We start from the raw sequence: 21,254 nt of genomic DNA, 5'->3' as shown, positions 1-21,254 counted from the left end.
GAACTGCACCACCCTCTCCCGAAAAGGGGGGGCTGGGAGCGCCGGCAGCCACGAAAGCCGAGACAGCCTGGTGACCAGATGGCCTCTAAGGAAACCTCGGTCTCCTGAGGAAGGTCACCGGGGCTGGAAAAATCCCAGCAGGACCCAAATTCCCTGGAGGGAGATAAGGGAGCTGGTGGACGTGCAAGCTTGCACCTGAGCTCTGGGGGTGGGGAGGGGGGCGGGCTGGAGCTGGAGGCGCTGGTTGCAAGTGGTAATTATCTGGGAGGGAGAAGACAGCCTGCCCACCCCCTGATTCCTCCTACCCTTCCTCCTACAGCCCCCGCAGGGTCGGTCAGGAGTCAAAAACTGCATGATTCCAACTGTATAAGATGGGGAAACAGGCCTGCAGCGAAGCCCCACGCCCCCCACTCCCCCCCCCCACACACACACCCCGGAACAAGGAGAGCCCGAATTTACTCTTGCCACCTTGATTTTCAGGCCACGCCCTTCCCTGCTACCCGGGTTCTCTGGCTTGCCCGCTGGTGGCCCTGTCCTCCTGGAAACCACCCCCATGGCTCTTTCCCAGGTACAGACGGAGAAGCCTGGGTCTGGGGACAGGACAAGTCCAACAGCCCGGTATATCCTGCATCAAGCCTCCCAGGGGAGGAGGCGGAGGGTGGGGGGTGGTGCAGAGGGAGGGCTGGCCGTCAGGGGGCTTCCCCTCTCCTGAGTCAGAGGATGGGGAGGTAAAGGGAGGGAACCTTTGCCAGATCTTGTCCTGAATTTCCAGAATGTGGGCCCAGATTCCAGGCAGTCTCTGTGGTGACTCTGGGGCAGGAATGTATCTGGAGCAGGAAGCCAGGCTGGCCAGGAATGCAGTGTCTCAGCACAGGGCTCTGTGTGGGCTCAAACCACACACACACACACACTAGGCACACACACACCCCAGGCATACACACACACAGGCACACACACACCCACACACCCCAGGCGTGCGCGCGCGCACACACACACACACCCCAGGTGCACACACACACACACACCCCAGGTGCACACACACACACACACACACACCAGGTGCACACACACACACACCCCAGGTGCACACACACACACACACCCCAGGCACACTCTCCTCCAGACCACTCCCTTCTTCCCATGTAGATATATATGCCAGAACCTTCCAGGTGGTTGGGATCGCCCACAGTGGGGGGCCACATGCTGCCTTCCCATCTGCCTTTTACTGCCCTGACTGTAGCAAGCGCCTGCCAGAGCTGGGCCAGGCCTTCACCACCCAGAAGGCTGTCCCTCCTTCCCCCTACCTTCTACCAGAGAAGAGTGGTCTTTCTTTCATTGATGCGGGAAGGGATGGGGAGAGGCGTGCCCTTGCTGCCCACCTCAGGGGTGAGTAGCTGCCATGAGTCCCTGAGACATGTTGGCCCCAGCAGAGGCATCCCTCAGCCTCCGTGGGGAAGTCCCAGCTTCAGGAAGCACGTTTCCTAACAGCTAGACCCTGTGGGAGGAAGGGCAAAGCCAAGAGCCCAGGGCAGCTTCTGGCAGACTAGAGATGGCTGGAAGCTTCAGTGACCTCCCCTGTGGCCTGGAAGGCTGCCTTTGGTGGAGGGACAAGAGCAGCCCACAGCAAGCCAGGAACCGAGGAGTCAGGCTCCTGGCTCCTCCTCAACTCCCTGCCTTTACTGCCAGGAGTTCTTGAACCAGTGACTTATCCTCCCTATCCTCAGTTTCCTCACTGATACAACTCGGATGAAAAGAGTACCTATTTCAGAATGGTGAGGATTGACATTAAAGCACCTGAGAATTATCTCACAGTGTCACTTTGGGAAAGTCATTTTCTCATCACCAGTAGAAGGGGGTTGTATCAGATGCTCTCTTGGGTCACTTGTAACTCGAATCTGTTATCGTTTCTGAAGTCATTCCCCAAAACACAGAGGAAAGTAAAGAGGGCACTGCGCTGGACAAATAGCAGCTGCCTGCTTGGGTGCTGGCCCGTCCCCTCCCCAGCATGTCTGGGTCAAGGCAGATGCTCACAGCTGGGCAGAGACCAAAGGCTGCCTCTGGCAACCAGGATTGGCTAATAACTCTGTCTTCCAAAGAAGTCCTCCCCAGGCTCAGGCTGGCTGGTGGCTGCAAAGAACTCTGATGCTGACTCCCTTGGGCCCTGGGGAGGAGAGCTGACTGCTGCAATCAGGGGAATGGCAATCCACTCTAGTCTTCTTGCCTGGAGAATTCCGTGGACAGAGGAGCCTGGCAGGCTACAGTTCACAGGGTTGCAAAGAGTCAGACATGACTGAGCGACTGACACTACACTGCTATTAGTTAAAACCTGTCCAGCCTTTGAAAGGCCTTCAGCAACTCACTGGCCTACCCATTTCATATGGGCCTCCACACCCCATTTGTTCTCTGTTCCTTAGAGCAATGCCAGCCCAGCGTGGTTTGCTACACGTGGGGATCTGACCATATTAAGACTCCAGTGCACCCTTTTCCAACCTGTCACTTCCCTGCTGATTTTTTTTTACTGTCCACAGAGCCTCAAGGTGAAATTCAAACCATACCTTAGGGCATTCAAGGCTCCCATCTTCCTCTCCGATCTAGTCTCAGTATCGCCTTCAGCCTCTCCCCTAACCTGAGCACTCCACTTGCACTAACTCCCTCCCTCTGCATGTCTCTCCTCCATCTGTCTGAGTCCTGTTCCTCTGACAGTGACAGTGACAGTCCTGGCTCTGAACTCTCAGAGTGCTGCCCTTCACATAAGCTCTTCCCACTCACTACCATATAGCACTATTCATCATGTCAACTCTATTGCTGCCGCTTGATTATATATCTTTAGGAAATCCACAAAAGTGCTCTTCCGGTATTCCCACTGCGCCAGGACCCAAGAATTTATAGCGGGGTCAATCAGTCCCCTTTTGTGAGCATTCTCCCTGCCGAGGGCTACACCTGACACTAGGCGGCGCCAAGGACCCTGTCCCACTTGGGACCAGATTGTTGGGGCCTGACAACTCCTGAGCCACAGCTGGTTTGATCTTTCCTAATAAAAATAAAGGCAGCCATTCAGGCAGAAAGTGAGACAGTTATAGCAAGGTATAAATTATATCAAGGTGCCTGAGGAGGCAACACACACAGTGTCTGCCAAGATTCCATTCACAACCAAAGCACCCTCCAGCTTTTATCTTTTCTCTCCAGACCGACTGGGCAATAAGGTAGGTGCTGCACCCCAGCAGCACCCATGCACCTTTCTAAAGTCCTCTGGGAAAAAAAAATAAAAATAAAAATAAAGTCCTCTGGGATTAGGACCAGAAGTGATGGGTGAATCAAGCCAAAAATCTGGCAGAGGACCACCGCCCCCTGTCTGATTCAAACATACCCCCAGGGCAGGCACGCCTAGCACCAGCTTTCCAACCTACCACCTGTGAAGCAGCTGGGGCTCCCAGGGGAGAGGTGGGCAGACCAGTCCTGGCTGGGCACTGCTGGGTTGTCCCTCCCAGGCAGAGCTAACTCACAGCCCTGTCCAAGGTTACTCCTGGGGATGATCTTTCTCAAATGGGTGCAGACAGCCTTGGGCAAGTACACAAAGTTCTTAACCCCCTGGCCTTAGACCAGTACCAGTCCGTGCCCTGTTAGGAACCAGGCTGCATAGCAGACGGTGAGTAGGAGGCCCAGTGACAAAGCATCTGTATTTACAGCCATTCCTCAACACTCCCATTACCATCTGAGCTCCACCTCCTGTCATCAGCTGAGGCATTAGATTCTCATAGGAGCATGAACCCTAGCCCTAAAGTCAAGGCGGAATATTCTGAAATTGCCACAAGACAGAAATAAAGTGCACAGTAAATGAAAAATGCTTGAATCATCCCGAAACCATCCCCCTCTCCGCCCCAGTCCGTGGAAAACTTTTCTTCCACAAAATCAATCCACGGCACCAAAAAGGTTGGGGACCACAGCTTTAGATGTTGTCTCCTCAGTTGCCTCCCCAGCTCCTTTGGGTAAATCAGCAGGGCTGGCAGCATTCATACCAGGCAGAGCACGGGGCAGAGCGCCAGCCCAAGCAGGGCTGGCAGAGGAAGATGCTGTCTTACTGAGACGGGCCTGGGCAGAAGCGGTTTCAGGGCCTGCCTCTTGTTTGCTGCCAGCAGTCTGTCACCCTCACCTCTCTCCAGGCTCCCAGTGAGACACTCATTCCCCTACCAGGGATCATCCCAATAAAACAGGCATCTTTACAAAATGGTCCAGGGAGAGCATGACCATCCACTCAAAGGAGCCAGTCTCTTCAGTAGGGAATGGCACATAGCGAAGCATCTGGCTGGAGTGGGTTTTGAGGGAGGGGGGAAATAAGAGGGCAAAAAATTGTTACATATGAATACTCTCCAGGGATGCCCCTAGGGGTGAAGTGATTAAGAATCTGCCTTCCAACACAGGGTATGTGGGTTTGATCCCTGGTCAGGGAACCAAGATCCCACATGCCACAGGGTTTCTAAGCCAGCATGCAACTACTGAGCCTGCATGCCGTAGAGCCTATGCGTCACAAGGAAAGTCCTCACAGTGCAACTCAAGAAAGCCCACACATTGCAGTGAAGACCCAGTGCAAAATTTAAAAAAAAAAAAAATTAAATTAAAAAAGAGAGACTGTCCACCTAGGATTAGGGAAAGCTCATTTCCAGGGGGTGGGGCAGGGAAGGAGAAAAGAGAGGAGCACGTACTTTATTTTGTTCTCATACAGTATATATTTTTAGTGCTCATATGTTGAAAACTTTACACAGTGAATACCTGTAGCCTTTGGCCCACCTCTCTCCTTCTAGACACTTATATCCATGTCCCAACCTGCTTAATCACCAGTGCAGAAAGATGTCCAATGCAGCACCCACTTCGGGCTTTGATGCAGAGCCTGTCCATCAAGAGGATGCAACAGTATCCAGCAGAGGCCTGGGAAGGTGGACTGCCCTCACCTGCGGCACAAGCAGGTCCCAGCCTCTGGCTTCACCCCGCCCCCCATCGCCTTTCCAGGCCAACATGCTATTGGCACAGGTCTGGCGTGGAGGTGCCCACAGAGCGGAGGGTGGGCCGAGAGCTCAGGCCTGGGGATTGAGGGCGGGGGGCGCAGAGTAGCGCTGGCGGGCATGCTTCTCGCAGTACAGCTCGTCCCCCACCCAGAAGTGCCCTCGCATCTTCAGGTTCAGCCCGCAGTCAGCACAGCTGTAGCAGCCAGCATGACGGTACCGCCCCTCCTGGATGCGGACGGCCTGGTTCCTGTGGGGACGGGGAGGGGACAGCCATTAGCCTGGAGGGCAGGAGGGAGGGACAGGAGTGCCTGGAACGATGCCACCATTCCCATTCTCAGGGAGCCTGGTTCCCCGGAAGGTCCCAAAATCTCAAACACTTGACTCCTCAAGCCTGCCCTCAAGGAAACCCCAGCCCACACCCGCAGGACACCAATTTTAAAGTCATTCCTCCCCCACACAAAGGCAGACAAGCACCATCCTGAATCTTCGGGATTGTTAACAGAATAGTGATTCTCCAAGTGCCGTCCCAGGTGCCAAGACCCACAGCATCATGTCACCAGGGGATGAATTGGAGATGCACCTCCTGAAGGGGAAATTCTAGGGGTGCCGGCTGAAATCCCGCAGGGGCCCAGTGGCAGCTCTTTGAGAACCAAGGCATAGGAACCCCTTCCTCGGGCATGCACAGCAGGGGTGGGCAGTCTCCTATTCTGCAGATGAAACATGGAGGCCAGGGACTTGCCTAGAATGATCTGACCATCAACGCTGAGCATGGAAGAATTTACCAGGAAGGTGGGATGGCCAAGGTTCAATTTTCCAGAGAATGTTTTCTCTGGGCTACATTATCACACCACCCACTGAGAAAAAATGCACCTACCTCTGGAAAAGGCAGCCTAAGAGCGGGAAGGAGAGAGCAAGAGCAAGATTTTCCAGGAGGAGGCGGAGCAGATCTCCAGAGGCAATGAGATGACGATTGGAGAGAAATCAAAACCAGTAGCATTTCTTTCTCCTCCAGGGAGGCAGGGAAAGCCATGGAGCAAGAGGAGAGACAGCGGGAAACAGCCAGTGCGCGCACCCAAGAAGGCTGAGACGACCCTGAGACATCACCAGTCCCCGGTGGCAGTGCTGCCGCCCGGGCCCCTGGCTAGTGGGTTCACGCAGAGCATCTGGGCCCTGCCCTCCCCATCCACAGGGTGTGCCCTGCCCCCCAGGCCGCCAACACTCACGCGATGCTGGTGTTGCACTTCTCACACGTGTGGAGCTTGGGTGGGGTGGCCAGAGCCCTGGAGGTGGGCAGGGAGGACTGTGGACTCAGCGAGCTAGGCAGGTAGGCAGGTGTTCCACCTGGACAGGGGGGAGGACAGACAGACACATCAGAGCTTGTCCACAGCAGCAGCAGCAGGCTGTATTTTTTTTTTCTCTTTTCTTGGCCACAAGGCATGTGGGACCAGGGACCGAACACGTGACCTCCTGCATGGAAAGGCAGAGTCTTAACCACAGGACCACCAGGGAAGTCCCCAGGCTGTAATTTTGATGCTCACTCCAACTCCACCAGCACTAGCTCCAAAGAGACTCGTTGTCAAAGGCACAAGTAGACCTCAATGTAACCCTGGGTATGAGCGGGGGTCATGGAGGAAGGAGATGATCAGGCCAGACCCTTGGCTGAGGCTGGTCAAGGGCAGGGAGCAGGTTCAAGGCTGAGCTACCCAGGCTAAGGCAGCCTGAGCAGCATCTGCGCTCAGCGTCTGACACATCAGACCAAGCAGGCGGTTCCTCTCTGCTGATCCGGCCATGATGACATTAAGAGACATGGTAATAACAGATAATAACACACACCACGCCACCTCAGTGCAGCTTTCAAAGGGCTCGCATGTGCATTATGTTGTCCGAGCCTTGGAACAACGTGAAGATGAAGCACAGATGTTCCCTGGCAGGTATGGCCCCTGCGTACAGCTGAGGAGGCCAAGACTTCAGGGCTGAAGTCGCCATCAGTCTGCACTGCCCGCACCTCTCCACCCTGTCTCTCGCTGTGCCCAGCGAGTGCTGAGGCCTTGGGGTGGTCATGGGTGCGCTTTGCTGCAAACCTTCTTACCCTGTCTCCTTTCCCTCTGTGAGCACCTTCAGGAGCAAAACGTCAGACTTGGAACCAGCTACCAGGTACCCTTCCAGTATTCCTGCCTGGACAATCCCATGGACAGAGGAACCTGGCGGGCTACAGTCCATGGGGTCGCAAAGAGTCAGACTCGACTGAGTGGCTAACATTTCCTCTTTCACCAGGCACCAGTGATTCTGCCGATCAAATACTTCTGACAGTCCCATCATTTGTCCCCCGGATACCACTGCCGAGGCCAGGCCCTCTTCATCTCTCCCCTGGAAGGAGGCAGTGCCCCGCCCCCCCATCACACACAGACACACACACACACACATCCACTCCCCAGAATGCTGAGCAGCCAGTCTGCACGGAGTTCCTCGGGAGCAGAGGTGGGTCCTGACCACCTTCAATCGCCATGGCTCAGGGCTGGTCCAGTGGATGAGTGAGTAAACGTCTGATGAATTAACAGCCGACCCGCTGGCAGAAGCCTGTTGCCTCCTTCGGCCCCTCATTATCGTCTGGCACTATTTAACCCCACCCTCCTGGGTTGGGACACTCCTCAGCCTGGATGCAAGGCTTCACAGCCAGGACTTAGCCTCCACAGCTCCCCTCCATGCAGCCAGAATCCTCTCGGTCCCACCCGAAAACCCTCTGGCTCACACCTCCACATTCCACACGGCTCCCGGCCACCATCTTAAGGCTGTTTATGAAAGACTTGATCTTTCTTCAAGAGCCAGGTCAAACCCTTCTTCCTCCATGAAGTCCTTCTTGGAGACCCCGGGCCCACCACCTACGTTTATGGTTCCCTGGGCTCTTCCTTGAACCTAGCCGGCACCTTTGGGTGCACCCCAGCAACCCCCACCAGACCAGAGGCTCCCAAAGTTCGGGACGGTGGCTTCTATAAGTCAGAGCCTTAAAAATACTGATTTAATTGCTAACTTGTTAACACATCTGGTCGGCGGTTCGGCGTGTCCTGGGGAATGTCCCTCTCCTGCCCGAGCCCCCAGGGGCTCACCTCTCTCCTCAGCTTCTAGGGCTTCCTGCAGGAGCCGGAAGGAGCTGGACTGCCGGGGGGCCACGCGTGCCTCGCGGTTTTCCTGCAGCATCTTGAAGACTTCTGAGTCCTCTCTGAGGACGTGGCTTTCCCCTTCTGAGGCCGCACTGCGGGGATGGAGGGAACCAGCCAGGAGTGAGGGGCCCGAGCCCGGGGTTCAGGAGGAGCAGGAGGGCAGAGAAAGAGTGTCCCGGGGCGGGATAAAGGATTCCGGGGGTCAAAGGGAAGCCAACTGGGCTTAGAGAGCTTGGACCCCCCCACTCTTCTCCGGGAAACCTGACAGTCTCCTGCCACTCCCAGACCCTCCCAGATCCCACCCCTCCCTGCAGACCCCAGTGGTACCTGAGCCTGGGGCTGGAGGAACGGCGACCTGGGGAGGGCGGTGGCGGCAGTACCAGCACCGCCGAGTCGCCAGCAGGGCTGAGGCCGGCCTGTGGGAAGGACAGGCACCAGGGAGGAGTCAGCAGTGGGCCCTGGGCCAGCACACCCATCCGAGCAGCCACGCTCCGCTGTTCCCCAGGCCAACACCAGGGGGCCCCCAGCCCTCACTGCCCAGCATGCTGCCCCTGCTGCCCGCGGAGCCAAGGCACCCGCACCCGCCAGCAGCTGCCCCTACTGGGCGGGAGAAGGGAGGGAGGCCAGCACCCAGCTCTGGACGGGTGAGCTGCCGCCCCAGGGGGAGCAGGCATGGGACAGAATGAAGACGAGCCCGTGCGGCCAGCGTGCCGGCTCCCCTGCCATCTCACGCTTTGTGTTTGCAAAGATGTTGCGCACTGGCGCCGGGGCAGGCAGACAAGCAGAGAGAAAGTAAGCTGACCCTTTTGCAGTGAAGGAAAGGAAACATAAAGGGCCAAGATCCTTCTTGGTGTCACAGTTGGGGCCACACAAAAGTCCTGTCTCCCCCACACGCTGGGGGAGATCTATGCTCTGATAACGCCAGGGTCTGGGTTCACCAGCCTCTCCCGGCTGCCCTGGGAAGTCTGGCCCTGCCCCATGGAGCCTTGAGGAGCCAGGCCTGTTTGGGGCTCGCAGCAGCGTCCCCTGCTTGGCGTGTGCCTGCCCTCTGGGCCTCTCACACCTGCTCTCTACCTGGAAATCTGCCTGCAGCCTCCCCGTTGCTCTGCTTTCTGGCCTGCACCTTGCACTCTCTCTGCAGCCATCCCCAAAGGAGAGGAGAGCCTTAGAGACAACTAGGCTCGCCAAGGCCAGGCTGAGGGCACAGTTTCCCGGAAAGCCAAACACTTGCGACTTTAAAATTCAAAGTCAGGGGTGGGACTTCCCTGGTGTTCCAGTGTCTAAGACTCCAAGCTTCCAAAACAAGGGGCCCAGGTTTGATCCCTAGTCAGGGAACTAGATCCCACATGCCACAACTAAGAGTTCGCATGCTGCAATAAAGATAGAAGTTCCTGCGTGCCACAACTAAGACCCAGCGTGGCCAAATTAAATACTTTATTTTAAAAAGTTGGGGCTGAAGTATGGTGTCAAGTGGAAAAACTGCATGACTTCTTAAGCTGAAAACAGAAACTTCAGAGTCTTAAAAAAAAAAAACCAGCCCTAAACTCTCATTGCACCAGACCCCCTGCACCAGCCTGCATTCTTCTGTTCCTCAGCTTCTACAGTAAGGAGATTAAGGGTCAGAAAGGAAATTGGCTGGTCCAAGTCACTCAGGGAGTGGGAGGATGGGCAAGGACTCCTTGCTGGGCTCCTGGGTGCCCGGCTGGTGCCATGCAGTCAACTGACAGATGGTGAGACCGTTCCCTTAAGAAGGACAGCCAGCACCAGGTACTCAGGAACAATGCTCATCCTGCTGTCCCAGACAGGCCAGCGTGGGCCCTGCATGGGGGCAGTGGCCGGCAGGAAGGCAGAGCTGGAATCCACCCTGGGTCCCTTCTTGGGCCATGTCCTCATGCCGGCCAGCGAGACAGGGGCTGTTTTTACTTCATATCTGGTCGCCCAAGAGTGTGCCTGTTGAGAACGGGGCAACTTCTGGTTTCCAAAGGGCACCATAAGGACTGGTAATGTCCTACTTCCTGAGCCCAGTGATGCCTCAGCCAGCTCAGGAGCCAGAGGCAAGGCCATGACCCCTGTAGCCTGGGGCAGCGGCACCTCATCTATAGTCACTTCTGCCCCCTTCTACCTGCCAGACCACCTCATCCCCAAGGTGGTGGTGGTTTAGCCACTAAGTCGTGTCCAACTCTTCTGACCCCATGGGCTGCAGCCCACCAGGCTCCTCTGTCCATGGGATTTCCCAGGCAAGAATACTGGAGTGGGTTGCCATTTCCTTCTCCAGGAGATCTTTCTGATCCAGGGATCGAACCCACGTCTCCTGTGTCTCCTGCATTGCAGGCCAGTACTTTTATGGCTGAGCCACCTGGCAAGCCTAAGAAGGCCAACTCCCTAACTTGGAGCAGCTTCACCTCTCCCCTCCCCTTCCCTCCCTCCGCCCCCGCCCCGCCCCGAGGCACCTATAGGTGACACTTGCCTTTACCAAACCAACCTTTCATCTCCAAAGCTGCTCATCAAGAGCTGTCACTAGCCAATCCTTCTCAAAATGTGTTGCAGAAGATGTTAATAACTGAGTGGTGGGGTGGGGGTGGGGGGGTGGATAATGGGGAACCCCAGGAGAAACTCTGCAGTTAAACAAGTTTAGGAAATTAATAAAATTAAGCATCTTTCTCACAGGACTTTTCAGAGTTTTTAAGGTGCTTAAGTGCATGGGTGATTCCCAAGAGGGAGCTATGTGTCTGGTGACTCCACCCCGTCTGACCACAGCCTCGTTTTCGTAGACCAGAATGCAAGTTTCACGGGGTTAGGAATTTCTGCTTCTCTACCAATGTATCCCTAGAGCCTAGAAGGGTGCCTGACTATATCAGCTGCTCCACAAATATTTGTTGAAGGAATGACAAGAGTCCTCAGGATCAAAGAAGGGAATTCAGAGCCTCAGGCCCAACTCTGAGGCCCAGAGAGTGGAGGAAGGGGGCCTTGTCCAAAGTGACACAGCAGAGGTAAGACTAACCCAGGCCTCCCTGCCACCCCGCCCAGGGCTCCTCTTCACACCACACGGGTGGTCCTCAAAGCCGTGTGTGCATCAGATCCCTGAGGGTTCCTGAGAACTCAGATGGGTGGCCCCAGCCCACCCAGGCCCTCACCCCTGTCTGATCCAGGGGTGAGACTGCGGCTTGAGAATCTGCATTTCTAACAAGTTCCAAGGTGCTGCTGCTGCCACTTTGAACGCCGCCCCCCCATCTCATCCGCCTCTCCCCTTTGCCCTGGTTGCAGACACCAGGAAGAAGGAGGCCAGGGTGGACCAAGCTCATCCCTAGCTGGTCTCAGCCCGTATCTCTGTGGAGGAGGCCCCAGGCCCAGACATGCCAGGTCTTGCTCCTACAGCTGCGTTCCCATCTCCCCAGCTCATCATCTCTAATCCGAAATCTACCTCTGACATCCAGCAAAATTCCTGACAAAGCCTTCTCAGGCCACCCCAGCCCACACTCAGCTGTCCCCTCCCAGAGCGCCTCCTGCTTTTATAATTAAGACCATCCTGTTCTGTGCTTAATTGTTCCAAAGTTGCTTTGCATGTCTCTCTTATCTCTACAATTACGTTTGAAATTCCTTAAAGATGGTGTCTCATTGAATATATACATCTCTATGCCCACGTTGCATGGAGGGCCACTGGGCCAGCCCCACAGTGGGTCACCAGGGAGCCCCTGCTACGAAGCCTCCAAAAGACCCTGTTCTGTCCTTCTCCAGAGCCCCCAGTTTCTAGCACCCTCCCCCAGCCATCTCCAAAGGCTCTGCTTTCTGGAATGCAGAATCAACTCGAGGTAGGATTCCAGCAGCTGGGCCTCATCCCCTTCACCCCAAAGGCTGGACCTGCCCCCACAAACTCTGCCCCCAGCAGCTGTGGCCAGGACTCTTGGCCGCCTCACTCCTCACCTCCCCACCCCTGCCCCTGGAGAGGAGAAATACCACCAAGGGGTGGGGGTGGGCTGTCACTAGTAGACAGTGGGACCTGGGGGGTCCTGTCTGTCAGACAGTGGGACCAGGAGTCAAGGGGTGGGGAGGGGGGAGGAAACAGAGAATAAGCCAAATGCAACTTGAGTCGGAATCACAGTCCGGCTGGTGGTTCTCTGGTGGTTCTTGGGGGCTGAGTCAGAGGAGGAAGGCGGGGGGGGGATGGGTGATGGGAGTTGGGGGCGGGCATGGGGCTTGGAATAGGGAGGAATGTGTTCAGGAGATGCAGCCAGAGTCAAAGGGAATCATCCCAACAACAGCAGCAAAACTATTTCGGTCCCAGCCCAAGAGAAACACTGGAGAAGGGAGGAAGCCATCAGCAAGGAGGAGGTGGCAGCGAGTAGGAATGCAAGGCCACCTGGGTCTAGTAAGCATAAGGACTGTCACCCTCACCAGAGCGCTGGCCTCCTAGCGCCGGAGAGGAACCCACCCATTGCTAGGAGACCGCAGTGCTGACTGCCCAGGTGGGGCCAGCCACCTGCGGCCCTACAGGCACCACTACCAACCAACCAGGTGTCCTCACCTGTCGGCTTCCAGGGCGGCCCCCATAGTACAAGTGGTCAGCAGAAGCAGGTTCCAGGGAGTACGCCAGGCTCTGGAAACTGAAATGGGGAAGTGGACGGTGGGTGCCTGGGTCCTCTCCACCAGGCTGCCCTAAGGAAACAGAGGTGACCCCCAGGGCCCCCTAAACTCAGCTTCGGAGACTCTGGGACGTGGTGCCCGCCCGCCGCGCTCACCTGTGGCTGGTCACCACCTCTCCAGCGGGTGCCTGGGGGCTGGTCGGGGGCAGGCTGCAGAAGGGGCTGCATGGCTGGGGGCTGAGGGAGGCCTGGATGTCAGTGTGTGTCCTCCTGGAGCTCTATGGAGAGAGGGGCCTGGAAGAGCAGGGCCGAGAGGAGCAATGGAGGGGCCCCCATCACTTCAGGGTGTGGGGCTCCCAGCAGGAGGCAGCGTCCTACCTGGAAGCGAGTGGCCAGCACTTCCGGGGACCTTTCCCCGTTGGTCGGCCCGAAGGAGGCAGCCTGGGGCCTGAAGAGAAGACAGAGGGAGGTGAGTGTCACCGGGGTCCTGGCACCTCCACTAAGCTGGTAGGGGCTGTAGGTTCCAGCTGTCCCTAATCTCAAGATTAGGAAAATGTACAGAACGTTCAGACATCGGGTAGCTAAATCTCAACTTTACCAAATTCACAAGTAACTATCATCATCAACGACCACCATAGTTTCTTACAACAAAGGACAATTCAGCAGTATAAAGTAGAAAGGACATCGTTTCAGCAAAAGATTCAATAAATTCAAAATTTTTTAAAAACTCCTCACAATATCACCCGTCCCTCAGCCTTGCCTTTGTTTTTCCTTTTCTTTTCTTTGGTGGTGGTGGGGGAACATTTCACCCAAACTGTGTCACTGGTCAGCATCAGTTTGTAGATCAGTTTGGCAGGGAACAGCTGACTATATATAAATAATCCATTATCTTTCACCCCTGGAGAAACTTAAGACCAGAGAGAGAGTTGCCAAAATTCCTAAAGGCCAGCAGTGGCTGGGCCCACTGCCCCCTTTTCTCCAGAGGCCTGTCCCCTGCCAGCTCAGCCTTTGAAAGGATCACTTCTCTGGCCCTTCTGCAGGCTTCCCCCCATAAAACAGAGGGTGGAGCCAGCCCCGCTTCCTGCCAGGCAGGGAGCTGAAGGACCTAAAGAACAAGACAGCCCAGCTCCCCTGCCAATTACCAAGGCACCCCCAACCCCCAGTCTCAGCTCCCCAGGGACTCCCCTCCAGGGGAATCCGACTGGAGCCTTGAACAGCAGGTGACTGGAGGCCTGGGAGCTGCTGAGGGTGAAGGATGGGCCCACCATGTCCCACTACACCAGTCCTGGAGGTCTGACCACTTCCAGTGAGGTCAATAGGAACCTCAGCCCCCACACTCCATACCAGCCACGGCCTCGGCTCTTTCCCGGGGGAGAGTTTAGGGCCTGAGTGAGGGGAGCTTGGTCTCTGGCCCCGCCCAGACCACCACTTCCTGCCTGGGGCTTCTGAGTGCCTGAGAGGTCTCCTGGGGCTGGGGTGTTGGGAGAGGTTAGGAGGGGTTTGAGCAAAAGAAAGAAGAGGCAGGGGGTCTGGACCTGCCCCCACGTGGAGCTGGAGGAGGCCGGGGGGCACCACCTCTCTGATGGGGCTGGTCCCACCCAAGAAGGATGCGAGAGGAAGTGATGGTGTCAGCAGCTCCCCACCCCTCCCCCACCCCACTCTGCAGCTTCTTGTGGATTGTGGTCCCCTCCCAGATGCCGTGACCCATGCTCTATCCTCCTCCTCCAGGCCCCACTCCTGTAAACACTCAAGAGCCAGAAGTGGCATGACGCAGGCCCTGAAGGGGCTGGGGTCATGAGAGGTTCCAGGAGCCAGCATCCACAGCACTGGAGGGGCGGCAGGGGCGGGGAGAGGGCATGGAGCCCCGGCCCCCAGGGAAGCTGGTGGTGGAGGTGTTGGCAGAGGTACAGGAGGTACCTGACTCAGGTTCAAGACCCGCCCAGAGGGCTCTCCCGGCAGGGGGATCTCCCAGCATTCCTGCCCTCTGACTCACCGGGATGCTCCACCCCAGGAAGCCACCTGTCCACCCCCCAACCCAGCCCAGGGTTCCAGGCTGAAGGCCCAGGAGCCTGGGAATCTGCCTTCCCCAACAGGGTCCAGAGAGGAAATGGGGAGCCACAGGGGGGTTCTATGGAGAGGGAGACCCCAAATTCCTCACCATCCCAAGGTCAGAACAGAGGCTCTTGGAGGCAGGGACCCTGGGGACCCAGCCACAGGCACACCCTCCTCTTCAACCCACTTCATGCCCACGCCCTGTACCCCACACACTGGGAACCAGTCAAACCCGGGCATCCAGGTGGCTGATGCCAGCCTGCCCAACTTCTGACTCTACACCCAGTTGGGCACAGGGACACCCCTCAGCTATCCTGCTGCAGCCCCAGAGTCCCAGACCTTTCTGCGGATGAGCCATAGCGGCCTAGGGAGGCCAGACTGGAGCCGAGGGTAGTGGGTAAGGGCAGTCATTGTGCAGCGGGCTGGCAGAAGGCAGAGCGATACTGGCAGGCCCAGTGGAGGTGGAGGGCCTACCGGTCCAGCTGCAGCCTCAGGGGTGAGGGGCTCTGGCGAATCTTGCTCTGGGCCTCGGCATGAAGCATGTCCTTTGCAGTCTCACCGTTGATGGACACAATAATGTCTCCAGGCCGGAGGTCAGCAGCCTCGGCCTTGCCCCGCTCAGTTACCTGGAGGGGATGAGGATCAAGTCGTCTCAGGTGACACTCAGGTGGGAATGAGGAAAGGATATGTCCTTGTCCAGCCCAAGAAACACAGAAGCTGACCTGCACCAGACTGGCCTGCATATCTCCCTTTAACATCACTCTCCCTACCCACCAGTGTCCACTCAGTTAATCAGCTTATCCCCTCCTGGAGGGGTCCAGAAGCTGGAGTAGCAGCCCCCCATCCCTGACCCCAGCACTGGGATTCTAACGGGGCCTCCCAAAGAATATGCAATGGCAGAATTTCAGTAACCATGCATGAAAAGAGCCCTGCTTGTGCAAACCAAATCACGCAGGAGCTGCCTGCCTAGGCCTCCTGCATGAACACTTCCTGGCTGGGTCAGGGGAGAATCACCAAGAGCTCAGGGCACCTCTCCTACTAACTACCAAAGTGGCTGCCAGTAGGTATGGGGTCGGTGACCAAGGAGAAAGAGTAGGCCCTGCACTTGGCCCAGCTCCCTTTCACTCCCTAGAAGTGGCCACCACATCCTCATGGCAACCTGGCCCCAGCTCTGCCCTGGCCAACAATCTCAGGAACAGGCCTTGACTCCAGAACCAAAGCAAGAGAAAGGTGTCTGTGAGGACTGGACAGACAGAGAAGAAACCCTGACTTTGGGGTACCTCCCCATCTCCTGGACCAGCACTTACCTTGGTCACCACGATAGGCGTGTGGAAGTCCCTGCCCCCAGAGATTCGGAAGCCCCAGGGCGCCGGCCCCACCACATCCACTGTCAGTGCCATACCTGAGGCAGAAGGGATGGGGAGATGGAGCCGGCCCCTCAGCTCCCCAGGGGGATGCTGTGAAGTGGAGGCGGGGTGTGTGTGACAGGTCCCCGGAGCAGCCAGTTAGGGGCTGGGGCGGGGGGAGGGGGTGGAGGAAGTGACTAACCTCTGCCAAGGCCTCAGTTCCCCTTCCCCCCACCCGGCAAGTGGGGACTCTGAGTTCCCCCTTAGCGTCCGTCTTCAGCAGAGCAGCTCCCTGGAGGCAGGCTGTCGGGGTGCTAGACGCCGGGGCTTGCTGAGAGCAGGCGGGCGGCAGGGCTGGCAGGTGGTGGAGGTCAGCACTTCCTCTCCCCTCCTCCACTCTCAACGCTAAGTGCCCCTAGTGCTGGCTTCCGGTCCCCAAACCCGACTGCACAAGGTACTTCCTCCCCGCTCTGGGGGAGAACAGCACTCGGAACAGAAAGGGGTGGCATCTTCGCAAGCTTTCAAGTAGCTGGTCGGGGGCGCGGGTGGCTGGGGTTCTCAGAGGGGGCCTCCCAGCTGCCTGCTGTGCCCCTGGGAATGTGGCTCGAGTGGCAAGACAAGGCTTCCCACCTCTCCCAATGGACTGCTGCCCTCCCAGCCGCTCTTGCAGGAAGGACAGGCTCATCTGCCAAGCTGGGCACACCCACCCCAGGGCGCTGACCAGCAGGGCGAGCTGACGGATGCTGCCGCCGAGCTGGGGCCACGGGACTCCCATCCAGGGCCCCTCCACTGGGCAAGGGAGTGTCCCTGTAGACCAGGCCCTTGTAGGATTTCCTGACCCTCTCGTTCTGGAGTCAGGAGCCAACCCAGGCAGGAAGCTGCAATGCCAGGCTGGGCCACCACCCTACCCAGCACCCACCCTGGGGCTGCCCTTGGGGAGACCCACGGACTACAAGTGCTGCCCAAGTCTAGCAAGCACGCTGGGACCACTTCCTGCGTTTAGGAGACTGGGGAAAGGGTGCCCGGGCCAGCGAGCTTGTCTGCCCACTTCTCCACCCTTCGGCTTCCCCTTTTGCCCGGCCCCAACCTCTCTGTCCCTCCCGCAGGCCCCAGGTCGGCGCTGGCGGCTCGCAAATGCCTCGGATTCCCAGACCTTTGAGCTGGTCAGTGGACTCCCCGCCGGGGGCAGCGAAGAAGTGCCCAGCCCGTCGGCCCGGCTCGCCCAGTTCAGGCGCCTTCTAAGCTCTGAGACCAAAGTACCGGTGCGCCTGGGGGCTGAAGTAGGAGCGCCCGGGAGGGGAAAGCCCAGCTCCAGGCGGGGAACCGACAGCAGACGAGGCTGCGGGGAGCGGCCGTGCGCAGAGGAGAGGTTCGGGCGCCCAGGGAGCCGCGGGCGCACAGAACAGTCAGGCGCCGGCGCCGGTGAGGGCGCCGGCCATGCGCCCCGAGCACAGGTGGGCGCGCTCACCTGGCTCCCGCTCACCTGTCGGGCTAGGCGGCAAGGCCCGAGAGCGAAGGGAAGGGAAGGAGGGAGGCGAAGAGAAGCCGCCGCTCCCGCCGCCGCCGCCGCCGCCGTCTGCCTGACTCTGGGGAGAGCCCGCCCGGGACTCCGGGACCTGCCTCCACCCATGTGATCCCAGGGCCGCCCCTGCCGCCGCCCCAGCCGCCGCCCCTGGCCGGGGAGGCCGCCGCCTCCACGCGGCCCGGCCCGGGCGCTGCCACCTGGCCCGCGCCCGCTGGGGGCCCGGGGCTACTCTCCCGAGAGCCCCCTGGAGGCTGCAGCCGTCCTCTCTGGTGTAGCCCCGTCCTCCCAGGGACAGGAGAGGCGTTCTGGTGACGGGCCCGGAGCCCCACTTCGCAGACAGCTGAGCCTGCTGACCCCCGAAACTCGCCCTCCTTCCAAGGGACCGGGGCGGGGACTGGGTTGGGGAGGGCCGGCTGGGTGTCTGCGGTCCGCCTGCCCGGCTCCTCCAGCCACTCCAGGCTCAGACGCTGGCGCAGATGCAGCCCTGACACCCACAAATCCCAACGCAGGGGGCCGCGCCTCCGCCTCCTTGCCCGGCCAGCGTGCTGGGGCCGGTGACCACCGACTGCTGCGGTGCTTTGGCTGCGCAGAGCTTCTCGGCCTGAGATGCACCGCCGGCCTGTGCCACTCAGGGCAATGCTCCAGGCCCAGTAAGAGATGAAGAGGGCCTCCAGCTGGAGGTGATCGACCCCCGTCCGGGACTACACATATCCCTCGATCTTGTGCGCTGATGCCCGTTCCATTCCTGACTGCCTTCCTCTCACCCTCTGGGTCGCCCCTACCCGGGGCCTGCCACTCCCAGCAACCACTACTGGCCCATGGTCCCCTGTGCCCCCAGCCCTCTGCCAGCCACCTGGGTCCCTGGCTCTAGGGATCAGGAGAAGACAGCCAAGGAGGACAGCCCAGCTGTCATCAGCTCAGAACCATCCGGCAAACGGCCCCCTGTGGAGCCAAACCAGGTCCTCACCCTGGGAAACCTCAGGGCCCTCCAGAGCCTGCTTTCCCATCTCCCGCAGGTCTCCACTTTACTCTGGGGGCTTGGCGGTAAAGAATCTGCCTGCAATGCAGGAGACCCTGGTTCGATCCCTGGGTCTGGAAGATCCCCCGGAAAAGGGAAAGGCTACTCACTTCAGTATTCTTGCCTGGAGAATCCCATGGACAGAGGGCCCTGGGGGGCTACCATCCATGGGGTTGCAGAGTCGGACACAGCTGAGACTAACACCGCCAGACTCGCCTGTTTCCAGCACAGCACACTGTAGGCACAGCGGTAACTGGCCCGTGTCAAGTGTGAGCCATTCCTTCTGAGGTCCCTCCGCAAGGTCCCTCACTTCCCCTCCCACCGACCTATGCCCTCCCTGGGCCATCCTGCCTCTAGTGCAGCTGCCTGCCCGTCCCGGCCTCCCACAGCTCGGTCTGGGTCTGTGTAAGCCACTCTCACAGTAACAAGTCCCGGGCCTCCCCGCGATGCATCTCTGCCTGATGCATCTGTCTGGCCTCCCAACTAGACTGGAAGCCCCTGAGGGAGCTGGAAGCTGCGGGTAGGACAGATACTGCCTGGGGCGGGGCTTACCCACAGACCTAACCGCAAATGCCAGATCTGCTCTACCTAGCTCTGTGACCTCGAGCAATTTCCTCAGCCCCTCCCAGCCTCACGTTCCTCTGCATCAACTGGGATGATACACAGACTACCCTCCTGTGGTACATACACACTCCCCTCCTCATAAAGTTGCCTGTTCCTTGGAGGGCTGGTGGGTTTCGTTTGCCTTGTTGCTCCATTCCTGGAGTCTAGCACAGTGCCTGGCCCCCTCAGCAGGTGCTCCAAGAAATTTTATAAAAGGGCTATTATTTGAATGATCGAATGGATTAATTTCCCTCTCCTTGCCGCCCACTCCCATCCTGCCAGTTTGTAGCAAGGACTTGATTTTGCACGTCTTTCGGCTCAGATTTTGCCTTGGATAGACTCTAGAGAGATCTGCAGATTCATCAGCAGGATTTCTGCTCCATGATTTACAATCATGAAACTCACAACAAAGAGAAAGTCAGCCGACCCTAGGGCATGTCCGTATGGAACAGAAGGTGGACTGTTCTGCCCTTAGCAACTCTCTGGTCCTCTGGGCAAGTCACTCACCTCACTGAGATAAGCGCCCTAGTGACTTAAGGTCCGTCCTGGCTCTGACCCTCCCCCCGGGCCAGGTCACCCCTCCCACCTTGTGCCAAGTCAAGGCAGAGAAGAAATCATGTACAGGCAGGGAGTAGGGTTAATTTGCTGCAGAGGCTCCAGAGCCCCACCAAGCAGAGGGTGTGGATTTGGTATCTGCCTTAAGGAAAGGAAGTCTAAGCCCTGAGATCTTTACCTTTCTGAGGGCATCAGGCAACTCAAAGGAGATGGGATGGGCGATCACAAACAGGCTAGCAGGTTCATGGGGAAGGGTCACTTCCACGGCATGGGCTGGGTCTGCCACCCTAGCAGCAGACCATGGCGAGGACTGTGGTGGACAGAGGACTGAAAGCACGTCTCATTCTTCAGGCTGCTGTTTAACCATCACTGAAGCCCAGGCCACACCCAGGCTCAAGGAACCTGCCAGGGACCGGCCACAGCCCCGTCATTTACAGACCTCTCCCACCTGTCTTGACAGAATTAGGAACCATCACTCTTCCCACCCACCTTGGGTGGGGGTGCCCTAAGTGACAGGCCCAGATGACACGATTGCCAGGAAGAATGTGAGAGAGGCCCGGCCCAGGCCCGCCTCCGGTACCTCATGCGTGATCTTCCTTCTCCAGGGCCTCTGGACAAGAACTGCCTGGGCATTTGGTAGGCTGTGCAGAGAGGCAGCAACCATCATCAGACCTGACTTCAGCATTTTATTATGATGTGACCCAGACAACTTAATTTCTCTGCCTCAGTCTCTCCTGCTGTAAAATGGACCCATAACCTGCCAGCTGGGATGCTTACATCAAACAACATGTGGGTAGCACCTTACACTTGGCTCATCTCCCAGCAGTGGCCAAGGAATGGACCTTTCCTTCCTAATGAGAGCAGCCAGGCCCAGACTGTGCGCCCACAGCCACCGCCAGGCCCCAGGACTTTGTCCTTGGGCCAGAAGAGTGGCCTTGGCTAGCTGTGCTCCACCACTCCCAGCTTCCTGCCATCGATTGCTCAAAAACCCAAGCCCAAAAAAGAAAGTAAACAAACGCAGAGAAAGAAAACATGAGGAGCAGAGCAAACAGAACGTTGTCTAGTTCAGCAACCCCATGGCAGCTCCAGGATCAAACTGCTGCAGACCAGGCCACCTTCAGCTCCCGTCTCTGGTTTCTCCCCACGATCAAGCCTTGCCCCGGGCCCTGTGATGTTAGTTCTCTCAGCACGGCTTGCCAGATCCTCCAGGCTGCCCAATCCTGCCTGAGACCTGAGATCTTTAAGAGATAATGATGGGGCTTGTCCAGCCTCCCCTTTCACACACACACACACACACACACACACTCATTCACATCCCACTTGATTCCCAGCTCAGCCTACAACACAAAGAATTCCCATAACCATAAGTGGGAGGAGCCCTCTCCATTCCCCAAAGAAAAAGGACAGGAAGGCAAGG

General features: G+C 57.9%; 1 protein-coding gene across 5 annotated transcripts; it reads right to left on the bottom strand.

Moving 5' to 3' along the window:
- Positions 1-4,710: 4,710 nt before the first annotated feature.
- On the bottom strand, positions 4,711-17,781 carry PDLIM2 (PDZ and LIM domain 2). Of its 5 annotated transcripts, none has more exons than XM_065947442.1 (10): positions 17,620-17,746; positions 16,098-16,192; positions 15,265-15,416; positions 13,117-13,186; positions 12,895-13,016; positions 12,681-12,759; positions 8,486-8,574; positions 8,105-8,250; positions 6,224-6,341; positions 4,711-5,247 (listed from the first exon to the last, which is right to left on the bottom strand). In XM_065947442.1, the coding sequence occupies exons 2-10, from the start codon at positions 16,188-16,190 to the stop codon at positions 5,070-5,072; spliced, it is 1,047 nt and encodes a 348-aa protein (XP_065803514.1). In that variant the 5' UTR covers positions 16,191-16,192; positions 17,620-17,746; the 3' UTR covers positions 4,711-5,069. The 5 variants fall into 5 exon arrangements, with proteins under 5 accessions (XP_065803514.1, XP_065803511.1, XP_065803513.1 ...); XM_065947439.1 differs by having other exon boundaries at positions 16,339-17,713; XM_065947441.1 differs by having other exon boundaries at positions 17,290-17,713.
- Positions 17,782-21,254: the final 3,473 nt, after the last annotated feature.

This window comes from Muntiacus reevesi, chromosome 10 (genome assembly GCF_963930625.1).
Source record: "Muntiacus reevesi chromosome 10, mMunRee1.1, whole genome shotgun sequence".
In the NCBI taxonomy this organism is placed as follows: Eukaryota; Metazoa; Chordata; class Mammalia; order Artiodactyla; family Cervidae; genus Muntiacus; species Muntiacus reevesi.
This window is presented reverse-complemented; position numbering and strand designations above follow the sequence as displayed.

Coding starts and splice junctions, on each gene's coding strand:
- PDLIM2 (XM_065947438.1), bottom strand. CDS start 17,766: ATGGGTGGAGGCAGGTCCCGGAGTCCCGGGCGGGCTCTCCCCAGAGTC. Junction 13,017..13,116: donor TGCTGGCCACTCGCTTCCAG/GTAGGACGCTGC, acceptor CTCTCTCCATAG/AGCTCCAGGAGGACACACAC. Junction 8,575..12,680: donor GCCGCCCTGGAAGCCGACAG/GTGAGGACACCT, acceptor TCCTTCCCACAG/GCCGGCCTCAGCCCTGCTGG.